General features: G+C 40.9%; 1 protein-coding gene across 2 annotated transcripts in view; it reads left to right on the plus strand.

Moving 5' to 3' along the window:
* AIG1 (androgen induced 1) overlaps positions 1-15,272 on the plus strand; it is a 257,957-nt gene extending 242,685 nt beyond the window's left edge. The window contains exons 4-5 of one of the 2 annotated variants that reach the window (XM_018053284.1): positions 8,444-8,607; positions 14,597-15,272. In XM_018053284.1, coding sequence (XP_017908773.1) covers positions 8,444-8,607; positions 14,597-14,624 — 192 coding nt within the window. In that variant the 3' untranslated portion in view covers positions 14,625-15,272. The remainder of the gene's footprint in view (positions 1-8,443; positions 8,608-14,596) is intronic. The other variant, XM_013966567.2, reaches the window with a different exon arrangement.

Raw genomic sequence — 16,516 nt, forward strand, 5'->3', positions numbered from 1 at the left:
CCCCATGTAGAGATACATCCTGTAAATTTAGGCTAGCTCTGATGAGAAAATTGAAAAGACTTTGATGAATCTTAAATTTTGATTTTACCTTAAAAGACTGTCTTAAGAATGCTCTTTTAAACCCACAGTAAATGAAGAACTGTCTAATTATATCTCTAGCATCTAAAATTCTCTCTGCTAACTGAGTTAGAGGATGTTTCCGTGCTGCTGGAGTGAGATGCCTCCATTTGGCATTTGCCTGTGAATTGATGCATGAATTCTCATACACATCACCAAGGAGAGTGTTTTGAGTCCCATTTTCAGAGCCCTGTTCTCACCTAAACAAATGTCCTTTGTCATTTTCTCTGGAACATACAGCCTTTTCAGTGGGAAATTCGGCACCCATTCCACACTGATCTCCTCAAGGGCACACCTTTGCACCATCATGACTGCTCACCCTACCTGGCACACAGTAGAGACTCAAGAAATCTTTGTTGGATAAATGAGTACACGAACTCCAAAACACTTCAGAAATCTAGATTCTCAGAAATGTAGCAGGAGCCAATCTCCATGCAGTCAATACTCAGGAGATATCCAAAGGGCCTTTAGAATGACCCTCATATGAGATAGTTAGGTCTAAAGAGAGGGCTAGGTCTAAAGTCAGCAGTTGAGCCAAAGGTCAAAACTACCCTTGGAAAGTCCTTCAGAAGCATCAGGTTGGAGGTATCACATGAGAGGCACAGAAACCCACTGGGCAAAAAGCTGATGCACATCCTTTGTCTCACCCCACCTTGGGGTGCATGCTCATTGCCTGCAGAGCAGTCGTAAATTCCAACAGGCCAGCTGCACATGTGATGTGACTCTTTCTTAAGGGGTAAGTCAAAAGCTTCTCTGAAGGAAGTGTTTATCACTTTATCCCTGCAGTGGCTTTTCTCTCCTTGGGAGAAGTTGTAAAATTCACTTTCTGAGTTTTTTAAGAGACTCAGTCTTGTGTTACTGTTGTTGTTGTTCAATCTCTAAGTCATGTCCAGCTCTTTGTGACCCCATGGACTGTAGCCCGCCAGGCTTCTCTGTCCATGGGATTTCCCAGGCAAGAATCCTGGAATGGGTTGCACTTCCATCTCCAGGGGATAAAGCTTCACCAAAACTGATTTATCTTACTTCTTGTAAAATGTCTGTGTCTCACATATTTTCTACACTGAACTTGAGTTGCTTTTATAGTCAATGGGGGAAAAAAAAGAAAAAAGATTTATGCAGAGACTTCAAAGTGGGGTTATTTTTTTCGGTTCTGAGCACATTACCAGCTGTTCCCATCCATTGTATCTTAGTCTTCAGAGCACTCAGGGAGAGCTGGCGTACAGGCTAGGAGCTAAACTGCTCAGGTGGGTATCTCTGCTTCTTGACCCTCTCAGGGTTTTTCAGGCAAGAATACTGGAGTGGGTTGCCATTTCCTTCTCCAAAGAAGGCTGAGTGCTGAAGCATTGATGCTTTCGAACCGTGGGTTGGAAAAGACTCTTGAGAGTCCCTTGGACAGCAAGGAGATCGACCTGGTCAATCCTAAAGGAAATCAACCCTGAATATTCATTGGAAGAACTGATGCTGAAGTTCCAATACTTTGGCCACCTGATGCAAAGAGGAAACCCATTAGAAAGATCCTGTTGCTGAGAAAGATTGAGGGCAGGAGGAGAAGGAGGTGACAGAGACTAAGATAGTTGGATGGCATCACCTACTCAATGGACATGAGTTTGAGCAAGCTCCGGGAGATAGTCAAGGACAGGGAAGGCTGGCATGCTGCAGTCCATGGGGTCACAAAGAATTGGACACGACTTAGCAACTGAACAATTACTACTCTAGAACCACTTGTCCATCGACTTCAAGACACTACACTTCTGTGTTTCTTCCATGTCTCTAGCTTACTTGTTTTTGGTATCCTTTTTAGCCGCATCCTCCTCAAACTACCCCTTAAATCCTGATCCTTTTCAGAACCCTTTTATGGGCTTATTTCCATCATACTGTGTACTCTGCCTTAATCTGTTCTGATGGCCTCAAGCACCATCTTTTTGCCAATGAACCCAATATCTGTATTGCCACATCAGTCCTTTCTTTGCAGTCCAAACCCCTGTAACTGCCTTCAGGATATCTCCACTTGGATATCTTACAGATGCCTCAGACTCAACATATCCAAACTGAACTCACTATCCTCTCAAACCAGCTCCCTGACAGCATTCCCTATCTCCGGGAATGGCAGTACTCTCCACCCAGTTAATCAAGCCAGGAATTTATGATTAATTCTTAACTCATTTCAGTTCCCTCATTGCCTAAATCCAATCCATCATCAAGTTCTCTTAATTCTATTTCCTATATCAGTGCCTTTCAAACTAATCTTACTATAAATAAATGAAACATCTTCTGCATCATGACCCAACCAGCATGCAGAAGCACACACTCAGCATAGACACACACACACATACACACACAAGTGGAACAGAAGTTTCACAAAGCAATTTCCATCGTCATTATATGCCCAGCTTTCTAATATTTTCTGTTATGTTTTCTTCTGTTGTTACTAGTGGGTTACTGGCAAGTGTTTAACAACCAGCTCTTCTGGAGGTGAGCAAAGGGGACCCTGATGCATAGCATTTGACAATTTTCAGTATAAATACTCCCACCATGGTTGAATTTAGGCCACCAACTGACAAGCTTGCAAACATCCTAAAGTACTTGCTCTCCTGACCATATACAGCATGCAATTGCTTATGACCTACCATTTTTGATGGACACTGGTCTAAATAGCTCTTAAATATACTAATTTTCATTCCCAATACTACCACTCCAATTCTGGCTACCACCATTTCTGATACAATTGGTTTCCAGGTTAATCTGATCTGTTTCACATTTATTTAATACCCTTCAAAGACTTCCTGTTGTCCATACTAGGACAGAGTCTACAATTCTTAACCTTGGCTTAAAAAACCACCCACAGTTTGGCAACTGCCTGCCCTTCATGCCCCCTTCTTTGATTTCAATAAGAATGGTTTCTTCTTGAACATCTGTGAATTCTGTCTTGTCTTCATGACTTTGTTCAGCTCCCATCTTTGTTCAGCTAACTCTGACTCATCCTTCCCATCACAGCTTCAGTGCTACGTTATTCAGTTATTCCTTCTCCAACCATGTGTCAGGCATTATGGTAAGTGCTGAGGAGGCAATGATATGAAGCAATAGAAACAGTCCCTCACCTCACAGAACTCAGATGTGCTAGAGGGGAAGAAATGTTATGCAAAGAAAGATATGCAGATTTAAGTACTAATAAAAGAAGAGCTTAAAAGAGATTCATGGTTCTATAGGAATGAATAAAATCTGACCTATTCTAGTCGATCAAGGAAAACTTTCCTGCATGATGGCTAGTTAGTTAGAATAGTTGAGATAAGATATAGAGGAGAAATACAACAATGAGTCTAAGGGGCAGATAACTAACACAGTAGACAGAAATAGAAGCACATGTAAATCCACATGGCATGAGGGAATGTGGTAAAACCGGGGAACCAAATGAAAGCCAGTGTAAGAGAAGCAGGATAGGAGGTGGGGTATGAGACAGGTAGAAGCCAACTCAATGAAGGGCACTCTAGACTTCATTAAAAACTGAAGTCTTAAAAACACACACACTGGAAGGCCACTGATGTGTTTGAAGCAGGAATGCATTGTGTTCAGATTTCTGGTGTGAAACACTCACTATGGCAATTGTGAGGATAAATTGGAAGGAGACAAAAGTAGATGTGGAGACAAATTAAAACTATTACACCACTCCAGACAGAGATGAGCACAACACAAATTCAGATGTTGCTCATGGAGATATAATAGAGAGATGTGTGAGATTACCTGTCAAGACAAGGTAATGGACTGACTATACATGGTGAAAGAGATGGACACAGCAAAGATGACCCCGAGGCTTGAGTTACAAAACTGAATGGTGATAGTGCCATTCACAGAAGGGAATGTCAGAGAAGGACCAGGTTTGCTGGGAAAGAAAGCGTGACTTTGGCTGTAGCTAAATCGACTTTGAGGTAATTTTAAGATATGTAAAATGAGATGTTTTGAGGACTGTTTGATAAACTGTTCCAGAACAGAGGAGAAACCTGTTCCAGGCTGCGTAGATTTGTGGAGTATCTGTATAGGTAGTAGACATGCAGCATTGAACATGAAAAAACTCATCAGCCAAGAAGATGTAATATGAGAGGAAGGCTTAAAAACCAATCCTTAAGGAAATTCAACATTGAATGGCTGGAGTAAAGGGTGAACTTAGAAAGGAAACCAAGAAGAGCAGTCAGAAACAGAGAGAGCATAGAGGAGAAATTGAGGTCAAAGAGCCAGTGTATTTTGGTGGAGTATCAAGAAAAGAAGCCAGACTTGATGAAAGAAGAGTGCAAAGCACAGAGCTGGAGTCAGTGAATGTAACCTCAGTGGAGAAGATTGTCTTTGACAAGATGGAAAGATACAGAGCAGTATTTATGAAGCTGATGAAAACTTTTTGATTGTTTGAATGGAAAGCATTTGCGCATATTCATCAGCTATGAAAAAATTGGTTTGAAAGAAAGGTGAATACATAAGAGAAAAAAAGTAAATGTAAGGTCCAAAAAAAAGTAGAGAATGATCCCTGGGCATCCGTCACACTCCTCCACTTACCCTAATTCTGACTACACTTGTCATTTTTCCTTGAGTATCTCTATTCCTCAACAGACTGTACTGCATGGGGACAAGAATCACCTTTGCCTCATTTTGCCTCTGTATTCCTGGTGTTCAACACAGCTCAAATAGGAGGCATTCATCTTAATTGCACATTCAAGTGAATGAAATTGGAGGGACATTTAATAGTCAATCCCAGTCTTGTAATACTGCAGCATATGCATATATATGTATGCATAGGCACACACTCACTCACACACGCACACACACACAAACTGTGGTCATCCGTTTGTTTAGACTAAAATTCAAATTGGCATCATTACCTTAAGCAGAAGCTGTTTGGTCACTAAGACAGGAAGGCCTTAAAGTGAGATAGAAATGGAAAGTCAACCAAGAACTGAGAACTCTCCACCAACAGATGAGCAAGGTCATGAGTCGTTTTTGTGCAGAAAAAAATGAGCCTTGAGTATATCAAGGAAACAAATGGTAAAAGCCCACAACCTGTTAAGACAAGTGTCTGCATCATTCACACCAATTCAGGTGAAGCCCCGCATAACAGGACTTTTATATCTGAGATAGTATGATACCTACTAAGTCAAAACAAGTTTAAAAAAAAGAAAACCTTCTCTTCCTTTGGAGACAGTTTTGAATATCTCATACAGGGAAGCAAGTCTATGCAGGAGAAAAGAAATCAGATGTACATTCCTTTCCTGGCTTTGCCATTTTTAAAGACAAGTTGTTTAATCCAGTTTCTGTTTCTTTGTTTGTAAAAAGGGGATGAGTCTACCTCATGGAATGGTTAAATAAAATAAAGTGACTTCCATATCAGAGCTCCATTCTCAGAATAGCTCTCCACTTCCCTAACTGGAGAACTTTACATTTCCATCATCACTTCTGACACATCCTCATTTTACTCCAAAAACTCTTGATTTTTACATCAGTAGATGAGGACGACGGGCTTCCCTGGTGGCTCAGACAGTAAAGAATCTGCCTGCAATGCAGGAGACATGGTTTTGATCCCTGGTTTGCGAAGATCCCCTGCAGAAGGGAACAGCAACCCATTCCAGTATGCTTGCCTAGAGAATTCCATGGACAGAGGAGATTGGCGGGCAGCAGTCCATGGGGGTACCATATATAATACTCCCTATTCCACATCCCGTCTAGTCCCTGGTAACCTCTATCATACATTCCGTCTCTAGAAATTTGCTTATTCTAGTATCTCGTATAAATGAAATCATACAATATGTGCCCTTCTGTATCTGGCTTATTTCAGTTAGCATTATGTTTTCATGGTTTATCCGTGTTGTAGCATGCATCAAATTTTTATCCCCCTTTGTAGCTGAGTAATATTCCATTGTGTGTGTATATACAACATTTCATTCACCCATCAATATGCTGATGGACACTTGGGATGTTTCCACCTTTTGACTATTTTGAATAATGCTGCTGTGAACGTTGATATACAAATATCTGTTTGTATCCTGCTTCAGTTCTTTTAGATATATACCTCAGAGTGGAATTTCTGAGCCTATGAAACTTTAATACCACAGATAGACTATATCTGTTGATGTTCGGTGTGTGTCAGTTCAGTTCAGTTCAGTCGCTCAGTCACGTCCGACTCTTTGCGACCCCATGAATCGCAGCACGCCAGGCCTCCCTGTCCATCACCAACTCCCAGAGTTCACTCAGACTCACATCCATCGAGTCAGTGATGTTATCCAGCCATCTCATCCTCTGTTGTCCCCTTCTCCTCCTGCCCCCAATCCCTCCCAGCATCAGAGTCTTTTCCAATGAGTCAACTCTTCACATGAGGTGGCCAAAGTACTGGAGTTTCAGCTTTAGCATCATTCCTTCCAAAGAAATCCCAGGGCTGATCTCCTTCAGAATGGACTGGTTGGATCTCCTTGCAGTCCAAGGGACTCTCAAGAGTCTTCTCCAACACCATAGTTTAAAAGCATCAATTCTTTGGCACTCAGCTTTCTTCACAGTCCAACTCTCACATCCATACATGACCACTGGAAAAACCATAGCCTTGACTAGACGGACCTTTGTTGGCAAAGTAATGTCTCTGCTTTTCAATATGCTATCTAGGTTGGTCATAATTTTTCTTCCAAGGAGTAAGCGTCTGTTAATTTCATGGCTGCAATCACCATCTGCAGTGATTTTGGAGCCCCCCAAAATAAAGTCAGCCACTGTTTCCACTGTTTCCCCATCTATTTCCCATGAAGTGATGGGACCGGATGCCATGATCTTCGTTTTCTGAATATATATATATGTATGTATCTCTACTTTATGCATTGAAGGAGTAATATTTCTTTGCTACCTTCCTAGAACCAATTTTTACTTCCTTGAGGTGGGAGTAATATCACCCTCATTCAGACTGCAAGCTCTAAGATAAAGGCAGGTTTGTTGTCTCAGATGAGGTTTATAGATAGGCAATATACACATAGATCAACTGCTCAAAGAGGAGTGAAACCATTGATGATATGGAAAATGATCCCCAAACACATAAATGTTTAAAGTAATTTTTATTACCCATTCAATAAAGTAATTTGTATCCTATTTAGTCTTTGGAATTAACAACAGTTGATAAAGTAATGAACCCAAGACTGTTTTAGAAAATAGCTCTCAGCAGTTGTATCAGGACTAAACCAACGAAGCAGATATTCTTACTAAACTTTTAAAAACAATGGAGATTAATGATATATTCCCAGTGAGCCTAAAATATCTCCAGCACACAAATAGAATAATTACAAGCAAGGATTATATAAAGCAGGATGAAAAAAAAGATAAATGAAAAGTGGTCTGTGGGAAGCCAGATGTCAGTGAGGCTACTGGAGGGTTCTGTCAGCACATGGGATACCTACTGGTACCTAGTTGGACGGCAGCATGGCAAGGTTCCTGGAACATTCTCACCTAGGTGTTATGATAGTGTGGTTGCCTAATGCTGTATTGTTTCATTACATAAAGAAGAGATTAGGACGATTATATAACTGTGTTTAGAAAAGTAACAGTTTCAGATACTTGACTAGACCCTTCAAGTGTCAAGAGAGGCAAGGAGAGAATGGGAAAGTGCAAGATTGGAGGAAACTGAGGAGACACAACCGCTAAAAACAACATGGGATCCTGGATAAATAAAGGACCTTGGTGCGAAAACTGGAGAGTGTCAAGTGATGTCTACAGTTCGATTGCTTTGTTTTAGCAACTGTACCGTAGTTACCTGTTGTTTAGTCACTAAGTCATGTCTGACTCTTCTGCGACCCCATGGACTGTAGCTCACCAGGCTCCTCTGTCCATGGGATTTCCCAGACAAGAATACTGGAGTGGGTTGCCATTTCCTTCTCCACGGGATCTTACCGACCCAGAGTCTCCTGCATTGGCAGGTGGATTCTTTACTATGAGCCACCAGGAAAGCCTATGGTTAGATAAGATGCTAAGATGCAGGGAAGCTAAGGGAAGGGCATACTGCAACTCGTGGTACCATATTTACAACTCTTCCTGTGAGTCTAAAATTCTTGGGTTGGCCAAAATGTTCGTTCAGTTTTTTCCATTACATCTTATAGAAAAATTGGAGTGAACTTTTTGGCCAACCCAGTATTTTAGAATAAAAATTAAAAGAAAACAAACAACAACAGCAAAGTTTCTGGTAGCTGCTGAGCGTCAGGTGCAACTGATATTGCTGACCACGGTTTGGAGTTGGGGGTCTGTATTTGTCACAGTGGCAGCTCTGAAATCTGATGTCAGAGTAACTTCTATCTCTGTCTCCTTTCCCATTCCACTGCAGGGTGTGTTGGGTGCATCATGTAACCGGGATGTGGGTGTACCCTTTCCTGGAACACATTGGCCCAGGAGCCAGAATCCTCTTCTTCGGGTCTACAACCATCTTAATGAACTTCTTGTACCTGCTGGGAGAAGTTCTGAACAGCTATATCTGGGATACACAGAGAAGTAAGTATTGTTCAGGGGGGCATAAAACAAAAGAACTGTTGCAGAAACAGATGGAAAATTCCACTGTAGCACAGGATCCCTTATGAAGAGTTTCATTTTTATAACTTCAATATTAATTTAAGAGCTGCTGGCAGTTACCTGAAAGGTTTATTACTCACTGTGTCATGTTCACTAGTAAAACATCCAGATCTAAAAGAAAAGAAGCACGTCTATAAAATTTTATAGGGAGAAATGTAGTGTTTGCCGAAAAAAAAAAAAATTAGGAAATTCATTCTGATTAACAAAGTACTGCCTTAGCTAAAAGGACTCCTCCCCCACCCCGATGAAATAGATAAATTATTAAATGTAACCAAACAGTCTCATTAGAAATCACCCAGATCTCTACTTTTTGCGTCATCGTCTGCGTGGGTGCAGTAGCTGCCGAGAGGTCTTGCCACCGTTCTGCTAAAACTCTGGGCAGCACAGGAATGCCTCCGGCAAGAATGATTCACCAGTGACTGTCATATTCAAGACTTGAAGGTGGCAAAGAAGAATGGGCAGTAAAGGGTAATACTTCATGGCTGCAAAAACCTTCTTAACCTATGATTTGATTTCTCTTTTGTTTCTGTTTATGGCAGAGCCTCCATCTTGGCAAGACACGTAACCTTACCCCAGCTGTGCAAAACTGGTCCTAAGTCTATGTCAGATAACATAAAAATGCGAAGGTGGAAAAAGTGACAGCATAGTATGTAGTGATTTGAGTCCTGCATGAAAATAATCCAAAGGGAAGATGGTTTGAAGATCTTAAGAGAGCTCTGGGCAGCTCCTCCGATACAGTCACAACATTGTAGATGTCACCTGTAAATGATCCCTGTTCCACAAACATTGGGCATCCTGCCTTGTGCCAAGCACTATGCCAGGAGGTTGATCTAATTAGACAAATAAAACCCAGTCATTGCATGTTATTGAATTGGACTTCTTTTGTGTGTGGATCTTCTAAGATTGCATGTGTCAAGGTGTTGGCCAGTGTTAAATGGCCCAGAGGAATTTGAGGGTTTCCTTTCTCGGCAGCTGGCTTGATTTTAGGCACTGTTCTATTAGGAAAAGTGCCAAATATTTGTATTCAGTTCAGGCTACAGCTTGGTGGACCAGAAATTAATCTTTTAATAATTTTCTTCTCTGTTCAATGGAATTGTAATCTTTCTCTATTAGATAACTTATAAAAGTATTTAGTTAACTTACAAAAATATTTTGAGAACAAAACATAAGCTTTTCTCAGCTTCTTGAGAGAAAGGCCATATTTAAATTTAAGCTAACGTGTCCAATCTGTGTTATTCAGAAAGTACCTGTGACTCCAGCTTCTCCTTTGTTAGCTCAGTTCCCATCTTCATTTGCTCATTGTTCTACTACTTCTAAAAGAGGATGGTCTGAAAACCAGGAGAGAAAAAAGCCAGTCTAGGTGAATAGAATATTGCACTTTAGCAGCTTTGAGTTAGACATGGAAAATGAATAGTGAAGCTAAGGTTTTGGGGTTTTTTTTTGTTTTTTAATGATCTGTCCAGTTTAATTTGTGCCGTTCTCTTAAGCGATACAAGTTAAGGTCAACTAACATTTTGTAACTCATTTCAGATGTAGAGATTAATTTTATCTACATGGAACCATCCAGTTAGTTCCCCCAAAGGCAGATGTTTTGTGTCAAGTGGGCATCTTTTTTGTTTATGCAAGCAATTGCAAACTGATGGCCTGCTCTAAATTTTACCTGCCAAAAGTTTTGTTAGGCCTAAACAGAATTTTTGTTTTTGAAGCAGTATTTAAAAGTTGGGAGATTTCACATAAAGTCCAGATTTCTCAGCTAATCAAGTATTTTAAGATCTGGCAACTCCAAGCCCACTGTTCTCTGCTGGCAGCAATGGATTAGAATTGGGTATTAGTTGCCCCCTTTCCAAAGGCTCTTTAAGTTGTCCCTAGTTCTCACCTGGTCATTTTGCTCCTTCACAGTAGCTGCCTGGTTCTGTAGGTAGTTGAATTTGAAATTGCTGATTAAAAGCAGTCATGCGTGTGTGTGTCTGTGTGTGTGTTAGAAGGAATTGAGTACAATCAAGTACAGTGTTACAATCCTGATTGTATTTACTCCACCCGAGACAAAATGCCCCAAGGAGCAAGAATGCCAAATTTGAACACCCTTCCTTGGATCTGTCATTACGGATTTTTAATGGCTCAGCTTCTTCCACTTGGTTATGTTGGCTTCAACTTCAAAATAAAAATTGCATTATTAGAGTCTTAGAATTAAAATTAGATTAGAAATCATCTAAACCAATCTTATTTTTAACTAAGAGGCAGCTGAGCCCAGAAATAAGTGACCCACCACAATAGATGGTAGCAGAGTCAACACCATTCAATCCAAGTACTATGTCTAGAGAACCATCAGAATGTCACTGGAAACCCAGACACAGGAGAGCTCAGAAACTTCACTCAGAATCATGGATCTAGCTTACAGAATAACACAATAGATCAAAACTGATATGAACTATGAACAAAAATCCCTTAAAACAGGCTAAATTAACAATGAAACATTTTGCTCTTTTCAAAAGAAAATATAACTCAAAGTGGCTTTGTGGATGTTATATTGGTTTGCTAGGGCAGCTGCAGCAAAGGACCACTGACTGGTCAGCTTAAACAGTAGAAATGTAATATCCCACAGTTCTGGAGGCCAGAAGTCCAGAATCAAGGTATTGGCAGGGTTGGTTGCTTCTGAGACCTCTGAGGGAGGGATCTGTCCCAGGTCCCTCTCCTTGACTTGGAGATGGCTGTCTTCATGTTCACATGGCATTTTCCTCTAGGGCTGTCTCCAAATTTCCCCTTTTTATAGAGACATTGGCCATATTTGATTCGGGCCATCCTAACAACTTCATTTTATGTTAGAAAAAATTTTATCCACAGGTAGAATCACATTCTGAGGTACGAGAGTTTAAGTTTGTGGAGACATAATTCAGCCCATAACATTCTACTTTCTGCCCCCCAAAATTTATGTCCTTCATTCATGCAAAAAACATTCCTAATAGCCTCCAAAGTATTTCCAGCATCAACTCTTAAAAGTCCAAAATCTCATCTTAATTATCATCTACATCAGGTGTGGGTAAGACCTGGGTTATGGTTCATCCTGAAGCAAAATTGCTACCCAGCTGTGAACCTGTGAAACCAGACAGAAATGTATCTACTTTCAAAACACAGTGGTGGAACAGGCACAGAATATGTATCCCCTTTCCAAAAAGGAGATCGTAAGGAAAAAGAGGGTCGCAGTTCTCAACCAGGTTTGAAAGTAGCAAGACATTCCATTCGAGTTTAAGGCCTGAGAATAATCTTTGGCTGAAGGCTGTATCCTCAGCAATCATCAGAAGGGGGAGTGTGGCCCTACCCTCTCAGGCAGCCCTCTTGGGCTAAGGAGGAGTGAACCCCCGAAACACCTTCGGTGTCATTCATCCTTCGTTTCATCTTGTCTCTGTCCAGGCTCACTGTGTTTCTGCTGACACAAAATTCTCCCATGTAATTTCATGAGGGTCCAAATCATCAGACAGGAGGGACCCCACAGGTCTTTCCTGGCTTCTGCTGAAGTGGTAAATTGGATCCATGACTCACATGCCTCATCTCTTTACCAGATGGTTGTCCAGACACAAGCTTGGCCTTCTCTCACATTCTGAGGTCCTGGGCTTTAGGACTTCTACATAGGAATCTGAGGGGGGATACAGTACAGCCTGAAACAGCTGAAATATTCTGTGCTTAAGCTAAACTTTCTTTTAATTTCAATGCATCTGACTGGAGTGACCAGTCTTAGTAAAGTCAAATTTTTATGACCAGAAATGAAAATGTCCAAAAGTGAAAGTTTGGGGTGAAGGAGGAGAAAGCAGGCCAAGAGGAGAAAGGAGAGGAGGTCAGAGCAAGGCCCATGGGACAGAAACCTCCACCTTGTCCACCTCGCTCCCCACCGGTTTTCCATCCTACTCATGTCCCCCACAGGCCCACACAGACCTCTAGGGTTGGTCCCGCTGCCCTCAGGGCCCGTCTCCCGGCCTGGGGGAACCACATGTGACTGACTCTGTCAAGGTCAATCAGCTCTTCCGCTCCACTTCTGACAGAACATCCTGCCGCAGCTTCGTGACAGGTTTCTTTTTGCTGGTTGTGTGGAAATTATACCTCTGCTTCTTCCAAATATTATTTACAGCTGTCTAATTTTTTCCCTCCACCTCAAAGCTGCCAAACTAAAGTAGGTGGGGAGCCATTTTCCCCGTCTGGGTCAATGAACAGCCCCTGTTCTCCACCCCCGCTTTTGAAGATTCCACTGTTGCTGCCAACTCAACCCATCTGCAGGAGAACACTTAGGAGGAAAGAGACTTTGAAAAGAAAAGCAAGCGGTTATTAGCTTCTCCGCAGGAGAAGGAGCATGGGGCAGAGTCGGGACCCAGATCATGTGCGCGCTTTGAACAGAATCTGTGTTGTGTTTTCCTGCCTTTGCTGTGGTTACCCGACAACAACCAAGCCACCTCCTGCCTTCTCCCCTCAGCCCTACTCCTCCTCCCTTCACACGTCCTTACTCTTCAGCTTGAAGTTTTCCTTAATATGATTTCTGAGAAGTACTTTGGAAAAAGTGTGACAGATCTCTGCCAGTTCCTTAGTCATGAAAACCAAACCTTAGAGACTGTCTCGGGACACCTGTTCTGAGCCTGTTAGCCGCATCCCGCCGCCACCACCCTGACCACGGGAGCGGGTGGTGCTCGCAGCTGGGGGCTGGCAGAAGGGGCGGGGGTGTCTCTCCTATCGCAGGCTCCACGGAGATCACCCTCCAGGCTTCCTTCTACTGCTTTTCCGCTAGTTGGCCCTTCTCTGTAGTCATTGTTTACTAATTTATCTCATAAAGATTACTTGAGCTCCTACCATGAGACAGACACGGTGTTAGGTGCTCGGGACATAATCAGGAACGAAACAGTGGGCTCTGCCCTCAGAGAACTTGCAACTTTTAAAAGAATACCAGGAACTTGCCTGGTGGTTCAGTGGGTAAGACTCCATGCTCCCAATGCAGGGGGCCCGGGTTCTATCCCTGGTCAGGGAACTGGATTCCACAGGCCATGACTAAACTAAAATATCCTATGTGCCACCACGAAGACCCAGTGCAGCCAAATAAATTTTTTTTTTAAAGAATACCAACAAAACCTGCAGTAGATGGGGTCCTTTTGTTCCACCAAAAAGGCTCCAAGAATTTGATGTTAGGAGAAAAGTGTTTAAGTAGAAGCAAAAGAAAAAAAGTGGGGAGCATTTGCCAGATTTAACTTAAATTTATGAGAATGACCTAAACATGTTCATCTCCAGGAAAATGAAATATCACTAACTATTCGTTACAGACAGCTGGCGAGGTCTCACCAGTCCGGTACGTATGAGTCTCAGGAAGAAAAACATAGTTCTACCAGGCTTGGGTTGAATAAAGGGAGAACTCGAGTTTAAGTACACGTGGGTCTGGAAATAAATAGTTCTTGTGGCTAATAAGCTCTCTATGCGAGCTTATAAAAATAAAACAAACCAAAAAAAAAAATGATTTGACTTTTGAAAATCCAGAGTCCTTGCCTTGGGAAGAGTCATGAGTAAAATAAAAATAAATGAGGTCTCTTTGAAACTCATCAGCGCCACACCTCCTGTTACTAGAAGCTGGTTACAAGGCAGTCCGATTGGGATTTCTCTGCAAACTTAACGAGTCAAGAACTAACTTGTGTTCCTCACTCCCAGAGGCCATAAGAGCTGGGTGTGTCACAGAGGTGTTATGTCCTGATTTGGGGGGAAGGAAGGAGAGGGAGGTCACTGAGGAAATTTCTGGAGAAAGTTGTGAACGACTTTCCTTCTTCGCTAGGAGAAAAGGGATGGACATGAAGGGTGGATGGGGAGAAGTGTGGTGAGATGAGAGTTCTTTTAAACCTGCTCCTGCTGAATCTGATGTCCATATAATGTGCTTTGCCTCTATTTCTAGGTATGGAAGAAGAGAAAGAGAAACCTAAATTGGAATGAGATCTAAGTCTAAACAGAAGAGCAGAATGGAGCTACAATTGAAGACTCATTACCCCCTGGGCATCGCAGATGGAGGAGAAGAAGCTTCAAAGAAAATGGTGGAACCAGCCTCTGCCTGCCTGCCCCAGAGGGAGGGAACACCTTTTATGGAGAAATATGTGTAAGAATAGAATATGGATATTTCCAAAATAACTTCTCCTCAATTGTGTTCTAAAGAATTCTTTCCAAAATCATTATTGATAATAGCATCTTTTTTTTTTGACTCTTCTAGTTTTTACAACTGAAATTGGTCATTGGATTTTAATTTTTGCAATTGTAATTCCATTTAATCAATGAAGAAAAGAATCCTATAGTGTTTCTTGTTGAAAAATATGTGAAAATCAAAGGGGCTGATGTGAAGCAAAACATTTGTGTATTTATTTTTTTCCTGTACTGAGTAACGTAAGCGTAAGCCTGGAGAATCGGGACGGATGTTCCCTATTGCAATAATGTTATGATTGCCTTAAACAGGCAATATTAATAATAATTGCATTGATTTAGTCAAAACCCTGAGTGTATTTGGATCTCATGATTTAATCTTGTGAACATTTCCTAGATGCAAGCTATAACTTTAATAAACAACAAGTAACCCCTAGCCCGATGTCTACATTGTGCATCTCAAAACCCTAGCAACACTGATGTTTCTTTTCTTATTTCGTTTCTATTATTAATACTTCATGAAAAACGGGTTTACTGAGCCTCTGCTATGCTTAGTCATTAGTTGTGTCTGACCCTTTGTGACCCTTTGGACTCTAACCCACCAGGCTCCTCTGTCCATGGGGTTTTCCAGGCAAGAATACTGGAGTGGCTTGCCATTTTCTTCTTCAGGGCATCTTCCCAACCCAGGAACAAACCTGCATCTCCTGTGTCTCCTGCATTGCAGGGGATTTGGATTCTTTATCCACTGAGCCATCGGGAAAGCTCAGGTTCCTATAATTTTTGTTCGTTTGTTTTAAAAATGTGGATCTTTCGGATAAACCCAAAAAAGAAAAAAGCTAACTCATGAAAAAGAAGGCTGACTTAAGAAATCCTTGACCATAATGATTTTTAAATAATACTCACACCAAATAGGTAGCAGAAAACACATTAAATCTTAGAGGAATATAAGCAAGGAATGAATAAAAATAAAAGCAAAAATTAAGTAAGGCAGCAAGAAACAAAGTGGAATTGATAAATATATTGATTAATAAATGCAATATCTCATCTATACAAATAGGGTTAAAATATGCAAACTACTGGTACGTTAACTGAAAAGAAAGAAACACAAAATATTTGGCAAAACAAGCACGGATGTGAACAAATTTTTAATTATAAAAATATGTTTTAAAGTTCTATGGCAACAAATTCTTAGGACCCATGAAATGTGCAATTTTCAAGGAAAATGGATTCAATAAGAATTAGAAAGCTGTGATGGATTGAAATTCATGAAGGATATCTTTTTAATGTTCAGTTAACTATCTCTAAAAAAGGAATTGGGTCCAGAGTATTTTATGAGCAAGTTCTTGAAAACTTTCAAGTAACAATTCTCATGTTTACGAAATTGTTCCAAGATTACAAAATGATGAAACACTTCCCAAATTATTTTTCAAAATTAATAAAACCCTCAAAGCTAACATAGCAAAAGGGAAATTTTTTTCCTTTCTTTAATAAAAATATAAGCAACATAAACCCAACACTTATAGGAATCATTTTTTAAGACTTAGGTTTATTCTAAAAATTCAAGGATGGGTTAATACTATGATTTTTGTTAAAAAAAATAAAAACATTGTCTCAATAGTACACAAAGAAAAAACTCATATGATTCTCTCCATAGGTGCTGAGGCAGTTGAAAAATTTTAGCATT

Source organism: Capra hircus, chromosome 9 (assembly GCF_001704415.2).
Source record: "Capra hircus breed San Clemente chromosome 9, ASM170441v1, whole genome shotgun sequence".
Taxonomy (NCBI): domain Eukaryota; kingdom Metazoa; phylum Chordata; class Mammalia; order Artiodactyla; family Bovidae; genus Capra; species Capra hircus.